Source organism: Maylandia zebra, linkage group LG14 (assembly GCF_041146795.1).
Source record: "Maylandia zebra isolate NMK-2024a linkage group LG14, Mzebra_GT3a, whole genome shotgun sequence".
NCBI lineage: Eukaryota > Metazoa > Chordata > Actinopteri > Cichliformes > Cichlidae > Maylandia > Maylandia zebra.
In genome coordinates, this window is record NC_135180.1 from 21,314,921 (window position 1) to 21,341,227 (window position 26,307).

The 26,307-nt window shown below is 40.8% G+C and overlaps 1 protein-coding gene across 3 annotated transcripts in view; it reads right to left on the reverse strand.

The window, feature by feature from the left end:
• grik4 (glutamate receptor, ionotropic, kainate 4) overlaps positions 1 to 26,307 on the reverse strand; it is a 362,487-nt gene that overhangs the window by 66,871 nt on the left and 269,309 nt on the right. For all 3 annotated transcript variants that reach the window (XM_076873193.1, XM_004543748.3, XM_076873194.1), the window contains exon 8: positions 22,311 to 22,364. In XM_076873193.1, coding sequence (XP_076729308.1) covers positions 22,311 to 22,364 — 54 coding nt within the window. The remainder of the gene's footprint in view (positions 1 to 22,310; positions 22,365 to 26,307) is intronic.

The window sequence follows — 26,307 nt, forward strand, 5'->3', positions numbered from 1 at the left end:
AAGTGTCTTGCCCAAGGACACAACGACCGAGACTGTCGGAGCCGGGGCTCGAACCGGCAGCCTTCCGATTACAAGGCGAACTCCCAACTCGATCGCCTTTGTGCCACAACAGTTTACATGGACTCACTAAAACTGGACAACAGAAGCTTCGATAAACGTTGCCTGGCCTGATGGAAGAATCAGCATTTGAATTCTGATGGCTGCTTCCTGCAAAAAAACATGACTTTAAAAAGCTCAGATCATCTCAAACGATTTTCTCGAACATGAAAATAAGCTCACTTTACTGAAACGGCCTCCACAGTCACCTGATCTAACAGAGCACCTTTTGGATGAACAGAACCTGGAAATTCATGGATGCGCAGCTGACAAATGTGGAGCAGTCGTGTGCTGCTGCCACGTCGATATGGACCAAAACCTTTGACGAATGTTTTCAGCACCTTGTTGAATCTATACCATGAAAGTGGATGGATATGGACTATAACAATATTTAGAGAGTTTGACTTCTCCTTCAAGAAATACAGCTTTTTCAAATGTTTGTTTACAAAACTACACGGTGAAATAACATAAGCAGAGGAGATAGCAGGGTGTTGTTTGGCTGTTGTGTGCGGTGAAGTGTTTGTTGAATGCTTTTGTTAACACACTAACTGAAGACAGCTCCTGCAGTTTGTGTTTACAGTCCTGCATTTCCATCACTATGCAAGCACACTTTATTTGCTTAATTCCACCCTGACTGGATTGTTATTCATCCTGGCCCAGTATGACTTTCAAGTTGCAGAGCGTGAAACACATTTAAAATCGCCTTATTAGAGGATGTAGCACTGAAGTTTAAGGGGCTTCTAGCTGCTCTTGAACTTCAGGAGACAATCCTGTTAATGAGTAGAATAATGGTCTAATGGTCTTGTTAGGAAAGAGACTGCCTGATCTTTAGTATCTATTGAATTTCAAAACATTTAACTCAGAGAAATTATCAGCCTGGCTCTCATAAGTTTGCGTTTGACTTTTGAATACATACAATGTAAAATGGTCATACTGTAAAAGTGGATTTAATTGCAAGGCTGGAACTAAATATACAGTCCTGCAAGTCCAGGGGAAGAAGAGGAGAGCTAAGACAGGGATTACATGTTCCTCCGCAAAGCCTGAGGAATACTTAATCCCTGTCTCAAGTTTAACATTGCATGTAATCATGGCAGGAGAAAAGTCTCCTTTGAACCTATTCTTTATTTATTCATTCATTAATATCTTTAGAAACGTAAAACAAAATTTAAAGCCGCAGCATTATCGATTCCCATGCATTCCATTAAATACATGGGCTTTTCTTCCATCTTCAGCAGGCCCTTTTGGGGCCTCATAAGCCTTTGGGGACTGTCCATATAATTACTGGTTAAGTGTACTTTAATAGATCATTAGAGTCAGAGCTGTGCAAACGAGCCTATCATTAAACATGCCCCTCAAGGGTTCCTGATTGCATGCATGTGCATACACACGCACAAAAACAAACTGGAGAGCGCATGAGCATGCCCACACACAGGAAAATGAAATCCCTATAATTGAGCAGCAAACACACACGTAGTCACTGAAGACCAAGGTCACAAAAATATCCCGAGGCAGTGTCTGAAGAAAACTGGTGTGCAGCATTTGTGGGCTTTCAGGGCACAGACGCTGACACTTTGCACATGCAAATTCAAACACACAGACAGACGGGGAGTTGTGATCCCATGACTTCAGAGGACATTACACAGGCTTGCCTAACGTAACCCCGAGCCGTTATTGAGTTATATTATGGGTTTTCTCCCCATAACACATGTTTTTGGATACGTGTTACGGGGACGCACAAGCACACACTAAAGCCCTGCATGCGAGCACATCTTGCATGGCAAATAGTTGGTGTGAAATGGGCAGTGCTTAGCATTTGGTTCCCAGCAGTGGGAGAACAAAAAAGGCAGAGCTGGAGGGTAGAGGAGAGCAGTAGAGAAACCAACTGTCACCACCGAGGGGGTGAAAAGGCCGGCCGAACAGAATGATGATGAGGAGCAAAGAGAGAGAGAAAAAGAGCGAGAGAGCTAGAGGTTGAATCAATGGAGAGGGAAGAAGGTGAGAGATTAGTTGGCACAAGTGAGAGCTTAAAATGCACTGGCGGGAGAGAGAGAGCGACAGAGCGAAGATGAGAGGGGGGGGGGGGGGGGTTTGCGAGGGTGTAAGAGTGCAAGGGAATGACAGCCTGGCCGAGGGCCCCTGACACCGGCTGTCACCTGGAGATCAATCAGCAGTCGGGACCCGAGCCAACCAACCAAAAACTGTTGCTTCACCTCCTCAATTCTCACCCTTTTCCCTCTGAAAACCCTCCCAATCTAGTCGCCCCTGTCTTATCTACCCTTTATGTGCAACTCCTTTTTTATTCTCTTAGTTTCTCTTTCATCATTTTAGATGGTTTTTCATATCCTTTGGCTTTCAACGATTCCTCTTTCTCTTCTTTTTTGGTCTTTTCACATAACTGGACCATTCATACATGCACATATGCACACACACACACACCTACAAAAATACCCAAATGTGTGACTACTCAGTGTTCATAACAATGAAGTCAGCGAATAATGAGATCCCAGGAGGGTTGATGGTGCTTATAGGTGGACACCCTGTCAAGAATCCTACTCCTCCTTCTCTGCCATCCGTGTCCATGCACAGACATATTCCTTTGCAATGAAAACTTGTATGAAACCGATAAGTGAATACGGAATTGAATCAAAAACTTCTTTAAGTCAGTCAGCATCCTTCAAGTCCTCTCTCATTGATCACATCTCCCTAAACGGAACAGAAACGCTGAGATTATATCGATTCTTTAGGCACCAGGGATCTCCGCTGATTTGGGATGCATCTCTGCTGCATGTGGTACAACACCGTGTTACTGAAACGCCGATATCTCTACCAGAAATGTGAAGTTGTTAGATAAGCCTTTCAAATGCAAGTTTGGCTATATAGAGACTTTTGTATGCATGCTGTGCAGGGAATGTTAAGGAATGAGTGCTGCTTCAATATTGTCACTTTTTTTCAGATGCTGAATAACAAAGGTCTCAGCATTTCAATGAGCTGGAGTCATCTGAACATTTTGTCTGTTTGAAAAACTTCTTAAAAGAAGTTAAAAGTGGCATTAAAATTAATGGAGTTTGCTGAAGTTGAGAAGTACCGGTCACTGGCAGCAGACAGGAATGCAGCAATAATGGCAAATGAGTCAGAACAATGAATCGCAGTCACACGTTCACTGACTCACCGGCTTCTACATAAATTAAATGAGTTTTAAGGACTGTCGAACAAGTAGATTAAATGTTTCGACTCTTACTAAGCAGAAATACAGTCTGAATAAATAATTTTTGGCTTTTTGAGAGCAACACAACATCACACTGAAACACTGGCAACCAGTAAAGTTCATGTTTCAAATCTGCTATCAAACAGAAAATCTTCACATCCTGTAGAAGGATAAAATCAGGATTTTTACCCCCCTTATTTGTGTCACCTTTATGAATGGAGACAGTTTTTCTGTCCTGAAATATTACCTCAAAACTTCATGGTCAACCAGAAAAATTAACGAAAACTCAAAATTTTATGTGTCAAATGACTTGATATGGTATTCAGAAACAATTGGTAAGTTCAGAAACAATTCATTTGTGTGTTTTTTCTTTCTTTTTGTTTGTTTCTCAAATTTTTATTTCATCCAAGAATCATCCATTTGCAGCAATTTTAGCTTTGCATGCCTTTGGCTCACTAGCCGTCATTTTGTTGCAGTAATCTGCCAATGTTTACTTTTTTTTGCAGAGGGAAAATTGCTCCAGTCAAGCAGCATGCACAGGGTATGGCACTGCACTGGAAAGCAGACTGATAGCCTTTCTTGTTTTTGATCCCACTTATCAGAGACTGTGCCAAAGCATATGGACTGGAGGGGCAACCAACCTTGACAAGGGGGTATTTGGCTCAGCTCACTTTGCTATTTCATTAACAACAAATTCAAGCAGAGACAACCGACTTTAAACCACATCAATGAACTGGTAATGAATTACAACCATACACACATAGCACACTCTCACACTCTATCCTTGACATATTTCCAGATTTTTTTTGAAGTTTTTGAGTGAGATCATCCTAGCTGCACAACCTGAAGAATGACTTTGTTACTTCTCAAAATCTGACTTGCTTAGGCCCAAACAAAATCAGGGTCCTCCTCCTCCTCAGTCATGCTTATGCTATTGTGTTCATCACCATTATGCTATAAATTATCTGACAGCAACAGGTAACTTTGGCGAGAATAAGGCACGGCGGGCCCACGGAGTATCATTCAGAGCCATCTTTATTTACATCTCACCACAACACCCAAACCCCTGAGTCCCCGTGTTTTTAACTAGGCGGGCGTGATTAAGGATGCCGTGCAGGTGCGTCCGCCCTCCCTGCACGGCACCGCAGACCACGCCCCACCACAGTAACATTATTCTTGAAATGGCAGAGACTATTATGTTTAATGTGGCAATAACAACAAACATGGAGTTACCTGGTTATCAAGTAGTAATATTCAAACTACCAGCTTCTACTTTCTTCCACTATGCTAGCTATGCTAACTGCTAACTGCTAGTCCCCTGATTCTGACTCCTAGCTGTGTGTACTTGACTCAGTCACATCAGGTCAACAAAGCTGGATGCACTAGGTAATTAAATTTTCCTGTCATGTGATGCTAGTGGAAGTTATGTTGTTTAAATGCCTCTCCCTGACACTTAAGGTGAGACCATTAGCACTTACCAGCTATTTAGCACAATATTTTTATCACTATTTTCTTCTCCATTCAAAACTATCTTGGGTATTTTTCCCCCTTCTTCTTCTCTTTTGTCCTTTCTTTTTCAGCTCCCAGAAGGTTCACTACTCCTCTTTATTAAGTGGCTTTTTTGTTGACATTAGCTTTGTTTAAACAGACCATTTGCAAGGGGTGCTAGTAGAATAAGGTCGGTCTCCCTCAGGGAGCTCAGGTCTATCCCCCTATGCAAACTTTGAACATTGCCGCTCCCGTAGTTTGTCAACTTTCAGGCCCCCCCACTGGTTTGGAGGCCAAGCAGTTACCTGCCTTACCTGGCTGCAAGCAACACCTCTTGCTGGCCCCTGTGGCCTGCACACAAGTCTGCCTCTTACCTCTCTTACCTGATACAATGACTAAAATACTCCCCAACTACCACATTTCTCACATCTTTATGTCTCTCAAATGTTTCTCTCTTTGACCAAAACACTTCAAATTCATATTTGTCTGTTCATGATACTAATTTCCACGATTCCTTTCTCTAATTTCTGCATTCATTTACTCATCTTAATCTTTTCTTCTTCTTAGTAAGTCTCCGATTTGGCTTCTTAAGTTGACTCTTTACTGTTGAGACCAGTGTTTTGTGGGTAGAGCTGAATAAAGACACTGGTTTATGACCTGTGAGGTGTCTCTTTCTCAGGACAGAGACTGTGATGTGCTTGTACTATTGCGCAGGTGGGCATTGGGACATTCCACTTCTCATTCTGTCTGGTTAGAGGCGGTTTTACGTTGTCTGTGAAGGGAGCAGTAACAAATCAAATTTTTTGGCTTTCATTCCTTGGAACAAGAATACTGTGAGAGTTTGAGAAGAAGGGTGCTTTTTTTAAACTTCTCAATTGTATTGCTTCTTCAACCAGCAATTGGACCAGCAATTCAAAGACTTTTTCTAATGATGATTTCACTTTCTAACATGATGAACTTGCACTAAGTCACACAATGTGCCACTGGAGTGAAAGCTGAGTACATTTTGCATTAAATCATATGACTAATAACAGATGAGTCATTAACTGTATTTCACAACATTTTTGATCCGTTTCTATCAAAACATCCTGGACAGGTCAACTTAAAACAGCACCACAAGCATTAACAGGCTTGATCTGATCTCATAAGTTAAGCAGGCAGCTTTATGGCAACACCGTCCAGATCAGTAGAGTGTATGTTTAGCCTTTTAGCTAGCTCAAAAGCTAGCTTCCAGTGTGACTGCTCTGCTTTGTGATGAGGAAGCCAGTTTGAGGAAAAAAAATATGATTGATCCGATGATTTAACAGACCCAAAAAGTTCAGACAAAGAGTTGAGGTATGAGGGCAGCTGCGGAGCAGTGTCATATATCTCTCTGGGTCTTTTATAAAGACCTCTTTTTATACACTGTTGGTTAAAAATGTTGATCAGTGCAGTTTCAAGTAGGCACGTGGCATTTACCAAAGTTTCTCCGATTCTAAAGGCTTCATTTTTTCTGCTCTGCAAAACGCAGATGAAGTCAGAGCTGTCAGCAGTGATAATCATCTCTGACAATTTGTAAAAAAAGAAAGACAAGTCCTCTCCACCCCTTATCCAGCGTGGTATCGCTGTGAAAGAGAAAACAGACTCCAGTAGGCTATGATTGAGTAACATTCCTGCAAATTGCATATTGATTTTCCTAATGATAAAGTGCTAATTAATGACTTCCCTCCTGCCACTCTGGACAAAGGCTACAACATGCTCAAACCTTTAGGCCTGAGTCTGGTCGTTGCTCTGTGATGAAATCCATTTCTAGTGGCATACTGATTATTCTCTATAAGCTGGACTCTTCATGTGGTGTTTTTGGCAGTAAGTCATGCTCGTATCAGTTACCATGTAAATTTAGGCTGAGCTCTAAAGCCTCCTGCTTAATTACGGTGTTCTCAGTGAGAGCGGGACAGGCGGAGAGGAGGAGGCGAGAGGCGTCGTGATCGAATGATGCATGTCATGAATACGGACTTGTTATGCACCTGAAATGTAATAGCAAAATTGGATAATTGATTTACTGAATTATTTGTTCACGAAATACTGGTGCTTCTGCAGGGGTGGACATGAAAACTGTAATTGTAGCTCTTCCAATTACTCACTAGTTGCGGTGACAACATTGCTCACTGAATGCAGATGGACTGGATCCAAGTCATTTCTCTTGCACGGGGCGCTAACATGTCACTTACATCATTTCTAGCAGCCACCTAGTTTAATTCACTGTGAGATGACCATGAAATTAACATACCATATATCTTGGTGTAGAAAGCTGGGGTTGATACATGAGCTTTGTTTCAAAGCTTCTAATAGCTGCATACATCAAAACAATCTGGCAGCATTCCTGCAGTGTGTTGAAAACAAATGGGCAATTTTATTCCATTATTCATAGAATTATGTCTGACCTGCAACAGTAACAGCTTATTTGTGAGCCAGAGACCTTATGCCCTGAATAATTCTTGGACTGGCGGAGGCCAAAAACACCATGAATATTGCAGGCACCAGCATATGTTTAGAATGTGAAACAGTCTATCTCTTCTCGGTAATCGAATTCATTTGAACCCCAGCAGAATTTCTAAAGGAACAAAAAGCACATAAAATGAAACAAAACAAACCCTATAAAGTTTTAAAAATAATCCCTTCAAATTACTTATGAACGTTTCTTTTAATTGCAGAGTTTCACCTCCAAAGTGCTGGAGACTCGGCAGTGAGTGGCTGAATTACTGACCCAGGAAAGGTGGGAAAAACAGGAGGAGAGCAGCAGATAATGGAGATGAGACTCCATCTAAGCTCTGTTCATATCAGCGAGGCCTGGAGTGTTTCACATCGATCACCTGAGTGTTTGCCATCAAGCCCAAGCAACCCTCAGCTTTGGGACCAGACGTTCCACTATGCGTTAGAAGATTCACGGCAGGAGAGGAGCACACTTTTAAAAAATGCTGGTATGGCTAAATGGATACGAATGACATCTAACACTTTATGTTGAGATTTGTTTTAGCTCACTGTAACCAACACACAGAATTTTCTGCTCTCTAGACAAAATGATATTTAACCATATTTAATCTGCCATAGCTCAGCGCTATAGTGGCTGAATTGATGGTGAACGGGGCTCCCTGTGATCTTTTGTGCCATAAAGCGGGAGATTTTTCTGCCAAGTTCACATTTGCTTTTGCATAAGCATTCTGTTTCTGTTTTATATCTAATTTTCTGCTTCATTATATTGCATGGCGCTCTCTGGCTTCAATGCAAGAAATATTAGTAATCCCCTGTAGCTGCTTTCTGTCCTCAGTGGCCATCAGTGCAGATTCTGTGTGAAACTGCTTTTATTTCCTTGGTTTACTGTGTTTGGGGAGCTTTTCTTCAGCTTTCTCACTGTAATTTAGAGCGCGAGCATCTTCCTATAAATTCTTTGCGCTACTCTCGGCTCAGTCAAAAAAAACAAAAAACACGCTGCCAAATCTGCAACCAATTTAATTGGATCAGCAGGCTGATGGGAATGCTGTTAAGCTGTTAAGCATACAGTATACACAGGCATTACAAACAGCTCAAACTGAAATGAAAGCCATCTGGTTTAGGAAGTCATATTCATACTGCGATAGCAATACAGATAAAATGAGTTAAATTCCCAAATCAGCTCTAGCACAGGATCTTAAGATTACCATCTCCTTAGAAGAGTCACTTTTAGGTGCATCTTCTAAAGCACATAATGCTAAGATTAATAATGTATAAGTGTTCGCATCCATCCAGGCAATTTTAACTGCCTATTTAAGGTTCTGGGGGTGGGGGCTGGAGCCTACCCCAACAGCTTTACGGGAAAAGGTGGGGTAGACCCTGGACATCTCAGAGCTAGTACAGACAACCATTCAGGTTCACATTCAATCAGCAGAAACATCAATTAATCTAATGTGGAAGGAAGCAAGAGCACCTGGAGATGACCCACATATTCAAACTCCACAGAGAGCTGACCACCACACCACAGCGGCACTCTATAAGAGGTTTATACTTTTATAATTTTACAGAAAAACAAACTAATAAAAAAATACCTGCCTTTAAGACAGCATTGTAGGCGGATAAACAACTAGATGTGATCAGGTCAAAGATCAGTTAAGCTCGACAGCATTTAGTTTCTTTGTCACAATAACAGCTATGTGTTTCATCAAAATAAAAGCTCCATCAGACTTATTAAAACAGCAAAGAGCTGGACATGTTTGCTCTGCACATCACTAATGACTTTCTGGCAGGCGCTAAATGGGGTACAAAGCAAAATCATTGGCAGAACTTGCAGAAATGCAGAAAGACGCATGGGTTGAGAAACACAAGCAAATGCACACTTATTAGGTTTTAATTAAAAACAATCATATGAGTATAAGTAAAAAATAGTATCTGTCCAATAACATGTTGGCCTGTCTGCTGTTGATTTACAGCTAAAAAGAAAAAAACTTCCTTAAGTTCCTTTAACTCTTAACTGTCAAGACCTTTTTATGTTAAACAGTGACAAACGTGCACAAAAGTCTTGGGAGAACACATAGATGGTGATAATTTAGGAGTAGAGAGGAGCTCCTAACTAAGTGGACACGTAAGATCTTTGATAAATTTCACATAAAATGTTGTGAAAGGTAAAGGGAGGGATTATGGGAGTGATGGAGGACAGCAAAAAAAAGAAAGTTATGGAGCACAGAGAGGAAGTCAGGTATGAAGTCAGCAACCAATTTCAACTTTCCAAATCAGACCCCTTGGTAGGCTGTAATTCAAGATCTGGGATTTGAAAGATAATAGGCTGTAATACAATTGTCAACACTGAGTCATCCAGACATGGGGCTCACAGGGAGAGTTGGCGGTAATAGGGCAGACGCAGAGTAATCAATACACCATAACTCCCTACACATACCAAGGCCCGAGTCTGGAAAGTGGAACGCTACACTAAATTGTTTACTTTCATTTAACAAACACGCTGCTACCGTCTGGCTAATCTCTAAAGATAAAAGGAGACTGGGGCACTTCAAGTCTAATAATTTTATGGTAAGCAAGCCTTCTCAGGGTGTGTTTTAATACTGTTAAAAAGTTATGTTTAGAGTGATAAGGCTTAGAGATCTGACTTACATATTAAACACTCCAGGTTGCCGGTAGTCTCTCGCATAGACGCTTCCCAATCTCTGCAGTCGAACACTCCATTTTTTTCCATTAATGTGAAGCTTTCTAAACGTCTAAATGTTTTCAATCAGTTCTCCCGGAGTCTCCATAAAATTATAATGACTTGAATGTGAACAGACCTCACGCCCTGACCTGTTAATCCTTAAAATTAGACATAAATGATTAATGAATGCCATTCACGAATGCTGATATGCATGTGAATGCATTTGTCATTCCCCTCGCTTTATGTGAGACAATGGAAAAGTCAGAGCACAAGACTTAAAAGAGATCATTCCCCCTCTGTGAAGAGGTGATTACCTAGGTATCTAATCTGTCCTCCAATGGCCATATTTTAGACTTAAAATAGCTACCCGGTGGTATGCTAATCTGAGTGGAATCAACTTGATTTTTGTAGCACAGTAATTCATATAAAAGGTGTCTTTGGCACAGTAGGTGTCTGTTCTCCTGGTTCCATCACACCCTACAAAGCCAGCAATAATGCATCATGACTGTAAACCCTTAGAGGCGTTTTCCAATTGCTTATTTGCCACAGTTAAATGGAACTTGCGAAAGATGATATTTTAATAAAGTCGATTGTCTTCTGTGGCAATAAATAAATGATTAAGACATGAATGAGACCCAGATTATTAATCGTCTGTGCAATCAGATATAGTGTTTAATGAACTGATTGCAAGTGCGAATGAGGCAATTTACTCAGTCGCCATGTCAGAGAGGTCTGCAAAAATCAACCAATCAAAATTTCCTGTTTTTTGTGTTTGTTTTCACATAAAAAATGGAAGAATTGCTGTTTAATAAAACAGAAGATTGCCTGCAACTCCTAGAACTGGATAAAAAAAACTGCAATATAAGATGAATGCATAGTAAGGTTCCCTGGGCCCTGATGCAGGTTGATATTATTACTTCAACAGCGGATGATGACTTCAAGGAAATTCAAGGAGTATTGTTCTCCCTTTTTTAAACAATAAAATGCATTTAAATCCCATTTTATTGAGCTGGCTCACACTTCTCACCCATAATACATTTTCGTCTCTAAAATTCAAAGCACAGAATGGTCGAGCCTTTTGACTCCCTTATTAATGATGTTATTGGATAGCTAATGGTGCTGAGAGACTGCACAGATGAACGAGACCAGCCACTCAGCGTATGGATGGCGGTCTTAATAAAATATCATCTAAATCAAAACCAAAAGAGGAAAGGGTGCACACTTATTAAAGTATCTAGCTGTCTGCAGCTGACATGTGAAGTGTGTATAATGGCTGTGAGCCTATGATTTCCCAGACTGGGCACTTTTGGTTTATAAAGTCATAGAGATTGCTGATAATGAAGAAACTGTTTACTAGGTTTTCTGCTGTTGCTCCTTTCTTTCTAGGCAACTTAAACAATGTAAATACAGCCACTCCACATCAGTAGCTTTTTAATAGAGCAATCAAGATTATCTGGGATTCAGTTGATTTATTAAAATTGCAGTTAGGGCCATAAGGTTTTGGACACCGACTCTTTTTTGTTTCACTTTCAGCTTTAATTCAAGGGGTTTCAGAAAGATTTTGTATTAACTGTTTAGGAATTACAGACATTTTCAGACACAGTGCCCCAGGCTCAAAAGTAATTAGACAAACTAATCACTTTAAACATAAGGATTATTTTTAATAATTGGATGAAAATCCTTTGCAATGACTGGCTGAAGTCTAGAACCCATGAACGTCTCCAAATGCTGTATTTTTTTCCCTTGAGGAGCTCTGCCAGCTACATTCAGTTGCTGCTTTTTTGGTGTCTTCCTACCTTCAGTCTTGGATTTAACAACATAACAGCATGCTCTGTGGGGTTTAGATCAGGTGACTGACTTGTTCATTGATGAATATTCTTTTTTTTTTTGCCTTGAGTGGCTTTTTGCCACTTTGGGTCTTTATCCATGTGCCTTGTGAGAGTCTGTCCTAATATTTTTGCAGCATTTGACTGAATCTGAGCAGGAAGTATATTCCTGCACACTTCACAATTTATTCTGCTGCTTCTTCCAGCGGTGACATCATCAGTAAACACTAGTGACTTATTTCCACTGGCAGCCATACATGCCCGTGCCGTAAAACTGCTTCCATCATGTTTGACAGATGATGTGGTATGCTTCAGATCACAAGCTCGTTCTCTCCTTCTCCATACTTTTCCCTTCCCATCATGCTGGTACAAGTTCATCTCGGTTTCATCTGTCCAAAGGGTTTTTTCTGAAAAAGTCTGATCTGGTCTTCCTGCCCTTCAGTGTAACCAGTCGGTGCATTATGTTGTAAACCCTCTGTGTTTCCTGAAGGCCTCTCTTGATTCTAAATGGTAAAATGATGAACTGGTACGTATAAAGTGCCTTTTACTCACTTTTACCACTCGCAGTGCTAAAAGAATGAAACCTCATGTCTCATTCTCCATATCGCACACACTGTCTGCTGTATCTAAGCACTTTTACCCAACATTCACAATCCAACGGGTGCGCCAGGTGCAACTTCTAAAGATACTAAGCAGGAGCTAAGAATTGACTCACCAACCTTCCAATTTGTAGATGACCCCGTTTACCACATCAGCCAATCCAGAGCTGGATAGTGACACCCCTGCCTCCTTGTTCTTAACTGATTTGTTACCAAATAGAAGTTTCCAGATCCTATTTTTAGTCCTCACCTGAGCACTACAGCTCTTTCTCAGTCATATTCTGTTTATTTTTGAGCCTCTGAAAATAGTGGACTGTATATATAAATGTTTATAATTCTTAAAATATTATACAGTTAATTTGTTGAACCACTAGAATAAAGCTAAAAGTCTGCACTTGATTAAAATCCACTGTGGTGGTGTCCAAACACATATGTACCTAACTGCAAATCAATCTCTGTCCTACAGTCTGATGTATATTCTCCCAGTAAAGCTTACATCTGAAACCAAACTAGCTAAGAAACAAACAATACCACCTTTCCACCTTCACGAGGTCAACCCGATCCCGGGAATATTATAAAATGGCCAATTTATAAACATTAGGATGAATGTCTACGTTAGGAGTGCATCAGTTACAGCCACTAAACAATTCCCCCTTCAGCCCGGGGATTACATTTGTTTATGGAGAGTATTTATGCCACCCCCTCCAGCACTAAGTCAATAAATGCAATTGTAAGCAAAGTTTAGATGTCATCTTTGCGCTGCAAACAAGTAGCAGGTCAACAATATTTGGTGACACAGACTTGTTTTTGACATAATAGTGACATAGTTTATATTCTGGCTGGTTGCCGCTCTCTGTTGTCACCGTCCACGTAGCCTATTACCTTTTCTATTACTCAGCTGATTGATTCTCAAACTCTGTGTCTAAACAGGAAAATATGAACTTTACATAAGCCGTGGAGGGGAATTAATTAAATCCCAATCATTTTCACAGTCACAGTGGCTGCTCTCTAAAGCAGTTTGACTGACAAGACTTATTTTGGGTTTATAAATCTTCTGTACCACGGTGCACACAGGAGATGGAGGGTGAGGTTGATGTGAAGTGTTTTATTTATTTATTTATTTTTTTATAGGATTGCTTCCTCCATTCATTCGCATTCACAGATACGGGACAAGAAATTTAAACAGAAGAATAAACTTGTGAAATTGAATTCTGTATTACCTAGACAATATTTTTTTGTTTGTTATCAAGGCCAGACACGCCCAGAGAGCAGGACACAGCGAGAGACACTCAGAGGGAAAGACACAGAGCGAGAGAGAGAAAGGATGCAGGATGCGTGTTTTTGGCAGAAAGAAAAGAGGTGAAATTATACGGACAGACGGCAACTATTATCTATCACTCTTTATTCAAGCGAACTGCACAAAAAGCAGACGATATTTGGAATAAGAAAGGGAAATTTATGAAATTATGTTTGCGCAGCTGGGAAGGCGGGCGTTACATTTCATCTGCGCTTTAGTGGCACATTCAGTCACGGAGCATTTTATCACTTGACAGCATTGGGAGGAATAATTAGAGGCATGGAGCATGTCGAGCCCAGAACCCCAACTGGCCAAGAACAAATGGCAGAGAGCACGTCAGTGTCTGGTTAAGAAAAGGGATTAACTAGTGAATAACAGCATCGGCCATGCCTCAGAAGTAAAACCTCACACCCATCATCACCCTTCCATACAAACCTGACAATTAGCTCTTTAACACATATGGATGGAGAATGGGAAGGAAAGCTTTGGATTGCTGTAAGTGTATTTGCCTGTATTGGATCCGAGTGTGGAAACGCAGCCAGTTTGTTTTATCACTGCTGTTGGTTTATGACAGAAATTACACATCTTACTTCCTCGAGGCAGACAGACAGGCAGGTAGATAAGCAGGCCAAGATGTTACAGCTGTATGTATGTATGAGGGACGGGGATGTCGGGCGGGTGAGCGTGTTCATGAGTTTATTTATTTGAGTTTTATCATTCATGTGCGCGCAACTGTGCGCTTGTGTGTGCGTGTGTGACAGGCAGGAAGTGCGTTGGCAGCTTTTCAGGCATGGATGCATGACAATGACTACAGTGACAAGAGGGATCACGGGTATGCGGAGGGGAAATGGAACATGAAGAACAAAACAAACAGGCGGAGGGGGTATATGTAGGGGGTGGGGTGGGGGGTTGAACTGATGGCCCCCGTTTTGCACAGAAGGATAATATGTCAGCCGGCACAGTGTGTCAAAGTGTGTTTTTGGATTGTTTTGCGTGGATGAGAGTGTGTGTGGGTGTGCGTGTGCGTAACAAAGAAAAAAGACAGATAAAGAGATAGCACGCTTGCATCAAGACTCAAAACCACATCGCAACGTGAAAGTGTGTCAGAGGAGGCGCTGCTAGGCCCAATCTCGTGCTCACCTAACCTTCAAATGACATTAGGCGCCCCGTCAACATGCGATGAGTCACTCCCAACCTGATGTGATTTATTCAATCGTGCAGAGTAGCCTGGATCGCGGGACACAAATCACCCAGATGGAAGCCAAGGAGCGGGGCTGGGGCTGCGGGCTACGTGTGTGTGTCGGCAAATGTGTGCGCCTAAGTGGATTCGTGCACTTCTTGGTTGTTTTGACCGTCTGCGTGCATGCGCCGATCAGATTGTAATGTGCACGTGCATGAGCTGTGTGCGTGCGTGCTCCATTACGTGCAAGATGAAGGAGCTGCATGATGCCGGCCACTCGCGATCCATGAACCACAAAGTCGTCTTTTTCACAGAGAGAAGCCGTGAAAGCCCCGCGGAGCTCTACGGTTTCCCACCCTTTCCATGAATCATGTTTTTCTTTAAATCTCTCCACTCACTGTGACCCAAGGGCCAAGATTTCTATTAGCTCTGACAATTAAGGCTCAGGATATTAACAGCTGGTATTTAGTGGACTTAATGGGGAGTGTGGAAAATAAACTGGCACGGAGAGCTTTATCGCGTAAAGTAAAAGAAACAATTTTTGATACTCTCTGAGTGATGCCCATGTGCCTTTTCCACCTCATCACCTGTGTGTCTAATTCACCATCAACTAAAGGGAATTTGTGTTCCTAGATTAAACACTACATTATCCAGGACCAGAGTCTCTGAAATCACAGAGTAACATTAATGCAGTGAGCAGCATGTTTCAGAAGCTAATTTGAGGTGGTAATATCTAAATTGTTATGGCTTTGAACAAAGAGACAAAGATGAACAAAGAAGAAGAAAAAAGACCCTTGTACATCAGGCAGCATCCTGCGAATATCATTAGCGCTACTGAATAGTCAATGAATGGCCACTCTTTCACATTTCTAATCTCCAAATAGAACTTACAGGCACATGGACGGTTGCCATTTATAAGTAATGCAGATTAGCAAACAAAGAGCAATAGCTGAGAAGCACGATGGAAACAACTCATGTTGCTTTGATACATTTGAATTGTACATTGCATAGCTGGAAACATCAGGCTGCGTTCACCAGAATGCAGTACAATAATTCTACTTGATGATGATGATAAGGGGGGGAAAGGAGCATCTGTACCACTTCTTCCTTCCTTAATTCCTCACTCTAGATTAATAACCTCAGCTCGAAACAGAATAAACCAAACAAAGTCAAAACAAAGAGTGAAGACAGTCAAATCCTTAAGTAGGCATGACAAACCCTCCCCTCGTGATGGGTAGCTGCGTGAAGACGTTGATGAGCGTCTTGAGATGATGATTCAGGGAAAACAGATTAGGCAGGGGAGCAGTCTGGCAGGTCGTTAGTCAGGGATGTCAGGACCAGATACAAATGAACTGTCAGCAGAGGAGGAAGACAGAAGCAGGGAATGGTTGGACAAAATAAAGAGACAAAAGGAGCTGAATGGAAAGAAAGAGGAGAGGGAGAGAGCAGACGCCAAATGAATGGGAAATTTAAGGACGACACCGATTTATGGGACTAACCAATTTGTGAGGGAACTGTGGAGTTCCAGAGCAATAATTTAAACAATTAACAACTACAATGGCATAATTGCATTAAACATTGTTAAAACATGCATAATTAATCTTGCATGGCCTTCTTTAGAAATCCATACATTTACAATCAATTGTAATAACAAGAGCAGACCAAGACTGCATGCAGTACCTCAAACAGAGCTCAAGATAATTCCTTCACAGCACGCATATAAACGAATCCCAGAATTCACAAAGATATAGCAAAAAATGTCAGATTTGCCAATCTCACTGTGGAAAAGAATAACTTCTTTACATCACTTCTAAGGTTGGCCGAGCTCCTGCTAATGGACGGACATGCAAACCAAAACCCATCATGTGATCCTCTTTGTGGAGGTAATGATGAATGTTTGAATTTAAGTACACAGTGTTTCATTCGGGTATCTTAAATATGACTTGTAAATGAATGCTCGTTCTAAATTGAATCATCCCTCTGCAACATGCATCAGTTTGTGAACCAGACAGGACTGGGGACATTTGCTTGTCTTTTTCATCTGTTTTTTTTATTGGTTTAGAAACTTAGGGAGAAGAATGGTATTAGGTACCCATCCATCCATTATCCAAGCCATTCTGAAGTCAGCCAAGAGACCTCCCCAATGTGTTTTGGGTCTGCCTCTGGGCCTGCTTCCAGATACACATGCCTGAAACACCTAAGAGGTGCACTGTGGAAGCTGGGTGATGGTAATGAGGAGGGACTCTGGCTGGAAATTCAGGGCCCTTAATTGTATGTTATGTATTTGCGATGATTGTGCCAGCATGTTAATGTATTTACTGCATAAGATGCACGATAAATTAAAAAAACCTTTAGAAAGATCCTTCAGCGTAAGCACATTTTAACACAGTAACAATAATGTGCTTGAGTCATATAGTTTATTATACTAGCAGAGAGTCCCACCTGGATCAAGTGGCCATGTGAGAGGAGGAAAGGGGGAGGCTATTTAAAAAATGCCCAACTCTATGTTCAGCTCAGAGTCCATTAGCCAGTTAACGTGTCATGTTATTACAATATTTATATAGCGACGCTCCAAACTCATTTGCTTGTTGCCATCTAGTTTCAGCACTGCCTCTGTTGTCTAGACGAGTGGGCAGTGACTTAATACAGCAGGTTACCTCAATTAACCAGGATTTACTTTTTTTGGCAAAAACATCTAGAAATGCAGATTTATTTATCAGGACACAAGACCTCTTTAAAATACTAATACGCAAAGTTGCGTGATCAGCGAGGCCACCACATCATGCACCCTTGTAGAAGCTAATTCCCAATCAGCATTACTCTGAGCAACTGCTTTTCACTTGACACAAAACTGCAAGCCCTCTGATTAACTTTCACTTGCTCCACCGTGCAATTATGCGCATAACCAAACTGAAAACTCTTGACAGCAATTTAGACAGATTAGATGTTCTTTTGATCAAAAGACATATTAAATGTTCCCATTCGAGAGACACAGTTTTAGATTACGTTCTAGGTTAGCGACACATTTGAACTTTGCTTTTGTTTTTGCATAATTTCAAGTATCATCAGTGGGTGAAACGATCTGCCTGCACAGGATAACTAAAGATCACCAGAATCTAAGGCCATCGCCATAAAAAAGCTGTTGCTAATTCACTCATGGTTGTATGCCTCTGCCAGTATTATCAGGCCTCAGTTGTTGACTTTTCAACGTTTGGAGATAAAATGTCATTGCTTCATCGTTTTATCATATTTTACATCTGTGTGTAATATTGTCATAATTAAGTTCTTGAGTTATCGCCAAAAATATGATTTGTGACCTTGGTCTTTGAGGCTTGAGTGAATGTTTTTATGGATGAAGAGTTCAAAAACATAAAGCTGCCAGTGCAGCATATCAAACACATGCAGTCAGTAAAAACTGCCCTCAGCTTATGTTTGATTAAAAATGAATGAAATCATCACAAGTTGACCTCTGACCTCGAGGTCAAGGCCACTGGGACTGAAACTTGTCCAAGATTTTTAGTAAATGCACCTATTGTATGACTGTTCAAGTCCTAGCTGACTTCCTTCTTGAGTCATTTCATTTACTGGTTTTTCAAAAAACCTGACCTGCTCTCGACCTCATAACCTTGAGGTCAAGATCACTGAGATTTCAAAACATTTGAGATTTTAAGTAGACGCACAAATGATCTCAATTTAGAAATACTCCATCAGCTTTTTACAGCTGAGGGTTAACAAAAAGTGGTACAGATGATGTTTGGATATTATTTTTAGATAATAAGGAGAGTACACACATATACGCTGTGCATTCTCACACCCATGAACATACCACCTGTACATACATACCAGATATTACTGACTCTACCACAATTATCTTTATCATCTGTCTTGCTTCACATGTGCCTGTGGTTCAAGAGCTATCACCAAAATACATATTTAGAAGTTATTTCACTTTTAATAAATTAAACAAGTTATAAATGAAAAGCACTTATCATCTACAGCTCCCTTTGGGGTTTCATGTGCCAACTAGGGATGGACAATCTAGCCAAATGATCATATGACCGTCTTTTGGAATACAATCAAAGGATCTGAAATACAGTGTCAATTACATGCTTGCCTGGATACACTTCTCTGCATTATGTTTTACTGTGAATTTAACCAGAAAGTTGTTAAAGTAGCGATTTTATTGCTGTGAGACTTTTTCGAGACGTTCTTCCTGGTGAAACCAGTCACATTCTTGCTTCGTCAATGTGGACTTAATGTATTTACTTAGCTGACAGTGAGGGGAAACTCACAGAAACCACAAGGCCTTGCCGACATTGTGATCGCCACGAAAGGATCAAGGATGTGTTCGGCAGATTCTGCAGACTTAAAGAATCCAGAGTGAAACAAGCCAGGAATTAAGATGGATAACACTGATGCACCTTTCCTCAAACATCAGTGAAAAAAGAATGACCTATTTTCTCAGTCTATTCTTTTATAAGTCTCATATTGAAATATATGAAAATTTACTCACCAGCCACTTTGTTAGGTACACCTGCACTGAGTGAATTCCAGCACCTTGCTGCATCTACCCCTAAAGAATTAATGCACTTTAAAGGACAAATGGGGTGAGACTGGGTAGTAGAAAGGTGTACCTAATGAAGTGGATGAATGAATATAATAATAATAATATGAACAATTATGCACCTATCCAACTTATCTTGCAGGTCAGTGTGTGTAAGCTACAGAGATGTTTTGGGTCTTTTCCTTATAATTTTGTTTTCATTTTTTAGTAGCAGACTATTAACCCAATATTACATTTTATTATTTATTGCAGACTAGATATGTGTGATAAAACATGCTGGTGACAAAACTATTTAAAATGAGAAGGCAGAATGAAAAAGCTGTTGGTGTCTTCATCAACCTGAGTTCATAGTATTTAAAAAAAAATTAAATAAATCAAGCCAGCTACTGCTGCTGTGATCTGAGACTATAAACATAAATAATTAATACTGTTGGACTTGGAAACGACTTTGACCGTGATGTGTAAATAAACATTTTCATTTCCACGTCCCCACAGGTCGGCTTTGTGAAATGGCAGCATACTTCAAAAAGTACATGAAAAAAAAACACAAGCATTGAGCGTATTATTGCTATTTTAGAAATGTATTATCACAGTGAGATTGGAAAACAGGCACAATGAAATGAAGTGCGATGGAACATAATGGAAGTTGTTCTCGTCCTCTTTTGTGTTGTTTTTATTTGTGTGTGTATGTGTGTGTGACGAACACAATGCGCAATCGGCACGGCCATTAAGAGCACAATAAATAGGATGAATCACTTATTACAACATCTAAGGACACAAACGTCCTTCTATTTTCTCCACTTACAGCTTCAGCATCACATCTCAGCCTGACAGGTATCATGGTCCTGGGTCCTTAACCCAGTATTTTGAGATTTTTTCTGGACTTGTTATTTATTTCATTAAAGGTACAAGATCGTTTATGTTCTAATTCTTGAGTATTTTATTTTCTAGTGTTACTTTTTCTTGTTTTATTTTTAGTTCTGCTTTCATTTCCAGTCTGTCCTAGTCTTGTTTCATTGTTTGTTTACCTTTGGTCTCCCCAGTGATGTCCTGCGTCTTTTTTGGTCTGTCTGCATTCTGTCTACATGGCCGTCTGTGTTCTCTATCTTGTCAAATTCACATGTCTTAGCCTGGGTGTTACTTAGTGTTTTATTTTGATAGTCCCATCTTGCATTTGTCAAGTGTCAGTTCTGGTTCCTGAGTCATTTCAGGTAGATTCTATTCAGATGCGTTCCCAGGCGTTTCCACTCTACCCCAATCTCCTCTCTCTGTATTGTGTCACATCCTCCATCGTGGTGTGTATAGTTTATGGTACTCTGGTTAGTTAGTTAGTTACTATTCTGCTTCTGTTACTCTTTTGCCTGCACGATAAAAGCAATGATTTTAAGTTATGTTGTGTCTGCTGAGTCCTGCACTCTCTGTTTTCCACACGCCCCGTTTTATGACACCAGGGGCACGATGCTGACCATTTTAATGATGCTGAAACTATTAACAATGCTGTCACTAAGCAATAGCTGCTTCTTCTTCTTTTCTTTTCTTTTTATAAAGAAAATGGTGGTAATGGTAGTAAGAGGGTGGTTGTGGTCATCATCTTGTATCTGCCATGAATCTGTGCTTTGTTCCACTCTGCAGCAGACCTGCTAGTCTGCAAGTGGATCGCAACAAAGGAAGAATCAGATGACAATGATCTTATTGAGGTGTGGAGGCAAGAGAAAAACAAGCAGGCTGAACAAAGAGAGAAGAGAAAGGAGAGTTACAATAAGAGAAGTGACTATGTCAAAGACTGTGGAGGAAAACATGAAGATGGCAGCAGCCCACTCCTAATGAGTCATAAATCAGCTTGATATGAATAATCTCTACAGCACTATTAGAGCAAAGTGTTTTGAACCTCATTAATTTCTATTAGGGAGCAGCTATCTTCTAAGTTTACTGTAGCATCAAATTTTCTCCAAGCCGCTTTCGTTACGATCGTCCTATAACTTTCACGGATCCCTTAACCTTTATGTGACCAAACGCCATTACTTCCTTTTCATTTTTAGCACATGTAACAAAATATGCAAAAGCTTGTTTTTAAGCATGCCCAGTGGACATTAAATATTTAAGAAATGCCTCTTAGACGTTTCAGTGATAATGATTCAGCTGTTAGCCTGTTACTGCTTCGAAAGCATCTTTGTGAGGAAGCCTTTACTTTAGCTGCCTCCTCAGCTCTTTCTCTGTTTGCTGCTGTCACCTCTTTTAAAGGCAGTGTGGCTGTAAACAGTATACAACACCTAGTAATGAAGTAACACAATAATCAAAGTAAGCAACTGTGCACTTCACAGTATGTAATGCAATGGGATTAAATCCATGTGGAAAAAGGTAAGTCCAGCTTTAAAAGCAGCAAGACAACCCATGTGATAGACCGATGACTTGTCGAGAGAGAGACCCCACATTTTGCCCCCCGAAAATGCCAAATGGAGGGAAGGATGGATGAGTCACAGCCAGACTGATCAGAAAAAGCAAAGAAAGACTCTAATGATGATGACTTCCTCATTCGTTCAACAGGTCCCGTCTGGCTTTCTACAATTATAATTACAAGACAAATGGCAGCACAAACAACACCAGCAGTTGCAGCAGTATGACTTATAATAATTAGTAATATTTATTTGTTTGGTCCAGAAGTGCACTTCACCCAGTGAGTGAGGCCAGAATAGCAACTGTACTTGGTCTCCAATTTGCAGTCACATTAAACGAGCAGAAAAAAACTGCCTGTAAAGCCCTGATTAAACGAGGCTCTACAATTTCTCTGTCAGAGCTCTATCCACTCAATCACTCATTCAAGGCAGGAGCATCAATTAAAGTACTATTTTAATACAGCGCTCGAAATCAACATGTTACGCCCACGCCATTTTCCGTCTTCTTACCAGAGAGGTGAAGATGTAAGTGTAGTAGACTGACAGCATTCCCAGCTCTGATGCCTGCAGAGAAAAAAAAAGACAGGAAGGGCGACAGATGAAAGATTAAAGAGAATGTAAGAAAAGTGCAAGGCACATAGGATTGGTTATTGAACAAAATGATATTAAGTTTGAGGTCAAAGAAACACAAAGAGGTGGGGAAACAAAGCAAAAAGCAGGGATAGTGATAAAACAGGGTAGAGAGGTCAGTGATGCAGTGTAACTTGAACTCTGGTGTGAGCAGACAGATCAACTGCACATCTCGATAACACCGGGCATATTCCTATCTGACAAAGGTTCTCAATAGAGCAGTTCATTTCTGAGGAGCATTAGTATGCCGTTCGACACTCTGTCTTACAATTTGATTAAATCAAGTCAGAGTGAGGAGCAGTTGTGAAGGACAGGGTGAACTTCTCATGGTTTCATTTCATTAAAGCTATCATAAAAGAAAATCATGCAGGAACAGATTTTAGAATCAGAATCAGAAAGGGTTTATTGCCAAATGTTGAGCGGGTTTACAACATTAGGAAATTGCTGCGGTGCTTCAGTGCAAACATACTGTTATAAATTACGCTTAAATAGACATGAAAATAAAAATAAGAATAAGAATTAAAAGTGCTAAGTAGATAGATATATACATGATATATACATGAGTGCAGGTGGTGATCAGTGCCAAACATGGAATGATGCAGTGAACACAGCGTAGGGTCATGTGTTAGTGGTGGGGACAGTCATACGGTTATTGTTCATGTGTTCAACAGCAGAGGGGAAGAAACTGTTCTTATGGTGAGAGGTTCTGGTGCGAATGGACCGGAGCCTCCTGCCTCAAACAGACTGTGTCCAGGGTGAGAAGGGTCAGCTGAGATCCGAGCTGCACGCCCCAGTGTCCTGGAGGTGTACAGGTCCTGCGGAGATGGGAGTCTGCAACACGCTGCAGTCTCTGTTTGTCCCTGATAGTGGCTCCAGGGTACCACACGGTGATGGAGGAGGTGAGGATGGACTCGATGATTGCAGTGTAGAATTGCATCATCGTCCGTGTTGGCAGGTTGAATTTCTTCAGCTGCCTCAGGAAGTACATCCTCTGCTGGGCTTTCTTAATGACGGAGGTGATGGTGGGCTCCCACTTCAGGTCCTGGGTGATGGTGGTACCCAGGAAGCGGAATGAGTCCACAGAGGTGATGGGGGTGTCAGTCAGGATGATGGGGGGGAGTGGAGCTGTGTGCTTCCTGAAGTCCACAATAATCTCCACTGTCTAGTGCCACAACGCACATTATCATTAAAACCAATTAAAACCCATAAACCTGTAAATATCAAGTGGTTGACAAAAAAAATGTTTTTCAAAAGTCCCACAGTGAGGAGACCAGATGTCTCTGTTGTGCTGTGGGGGGGCATCATGTTCTCATGGTTTGGATTCTCTTAGAGGAACAAGTCACATTAAATCAAACTTGTTATCAGTTATCTCTTTTATCTTATGATGAAACAGATGTTTGAAATGAATGAAAATGAGAATAATATCCATATAGTTTCCACACTGAAATTATTCTAAGTGTGCATCATCAGAAAGACTTTAATAACAGATATTTACCTGTGAGCCAAACAAAATCTTATTGCTTTTTATTTGTTTTTGTTTCTAATGTCTCTGTAAAGCACTTTGAATCACCTTGTTGTTGAATTGTGCTATACAAATAAATTTGCCTTGCCTTGCCTTGCCTATTGTGTGCTGAGTGTGAGTATCAGGTGTTCAAACTACAGTAAATAATAAAATACTAAAAACATGAAAGGTGCTAATTATTACAGCCTTTTTATTATTAAACTCCAAATGACTGCTCAAGATGTTTTTGTACAGCTTGTACTTTTGCAAACTTAAGCACGCTATTAATCTAAAAGTACCCTGAGCTTCTCTATGCACAGTAAACTACATGCTTCAGGGGGGTTGTTTGTTAAGGTCTGCCCTGGGGTTACACGGCAGGTAAGGGTAGCTAATGGTACAAGGCGGCTGAAATGTTCTCTCTTTGCAGAAAATACATAAAAAAAACTGAATATTTCAAGCCACTGCCTCTTTTCTGTGGGTGACCTCTGCCTTTAATAGCAACAAACGGAAAATGACATTATGACCCAGAACACTTTGTTTGCTACCCACACTTTATTCAGGATGTACAACACCGCCATAGCTAATGGCTGATGAAAAATCCCTTCGGTCTCTTTTGCTACTTTTGAAATAAGCCTTCTTGCGTTTTGTTTTGGGTTTTTCTTTTACTTTTGATCTTGTGGTTGTTCAACCACAGCTTTTGGTCAGAGTGCACAGTTTGCACTGCACCATATATACTGGACAAAGTCTTGTAATAAACAGCTGTGCAAAGAATTGGGAGGCCTGAATAAATGAGATTAAACACAAAATGCTGACCTAAACCCGTCTGAATGCTAAAACCTCAGAGAGTGAGACCTTTGCCGGAAGACGGTTTGAAGTAAGATGTAAACAAACTAATAAGGGGCAATGTCTTGCATGACATAGGCCATTCCTGTCCCTTTAGACAAGCTTGGCGCTCTCATGATTATCTGAGACTCGTGAATATTCCAGTGCAGAGCTTTGATATGTTTGGCAACCGCACACTTCACATGAGGTTTGATTGCCAACTTTCTACCACCCTGCCACAGGACTGTCTTTTGACAGGCAGAGACAGACAGCGTGACGCAGAAAGAAGACGGGCTATGCGAGAGCCAAGGAGATGGATGAACAAGACCACATGGCGAGGGTGGTGTGAAGAAATAAAGTGAAATCCTCTTCACTGCATTTGGGTGCAGAGAAAACACAGAGAGAACAGAGAGTGGTGAGAAGAAAGACCAACTCCATATTCAAACTGAAGAGACAGATGGAGCACACACAGAGAGAAAGAGACAGTCCAGTGTGGACTCCTGCTGCTCTGTGGTTGCTATGGTGACTAGATGACCACTGAAAGACAACCTGAAAACTTTACTTAGACTGAAAACTACTGTGATATATATGTGTGTGTGTGTGTGTGTGTGTGTGTGTATATATATATATATATATAAAAATAAGAGGGAACAATTAATATAATGAAAAAACAAGAGAATCATCTTCTTCTCCATCCCTCTCCCAACCCTCTTCTGCCCCCACTCATTGTCACCTCCACTCTAGCTATCCATCTATTGTCTTCAAGAAATAATGAGGTGTGTATTAATTACTAAGAGACCATATGCTGCTGCCACACACCCTCGCTTCTTCAGCTCCAACCTGCACCGATCCCATTATTACTTTTTACAGCATAAATGTCCAAACAGCAGGAGCTGTATCAGTAGTATTACATTGCTGTAAAAACAGATTTTTCTTTCTTTTGCGATATTTGCCAAAATATAACTAATTAGACAAAAATTACAAAATTAAATACAAAATGCAGTTTTTAAATTATGATTTTTTTTATTAAGGGATAAAAATAACCAAACCAACCAGGCCCAGGTTGAAAAAGTAATTGCCCTCCCCAGACATGAATTAATGGTGATTAACCACATTTTTAGTTGATTTGACTTTCACTGGCCACGACCAAGCCCTGGTTACCACTACCCTTCCTAAATCAAGAAATCACTTTAATAGAAGCTGTCTGAGAACAGGAAGTAGGCTAAAAGTTCTCAAAAAATCAACACATGCAATTCACAAAACAATGTCACTGACATCTGTCAGTCTGGAACAGGGCAACAATGCCATTTCTATGGATCTGGGACTCCAGAGAACCCCAGCAAGAGCCATTATCCACAAATGGAGAAAACTTTCAGGGGAGGCCTGGTCTACCAAAATGACTCCAAATGCAATTAGATTAGATTAGAATTTGGGATTCAACAATAAGAAGCATGCAAACAGCATCCGTAGCAGAGCTCCACGGGGAAACTGCTGACTCAACAGAACACAAAGGCTTGTTTTGGGGATCCACCATCTGGTGGATATCCTGGACTG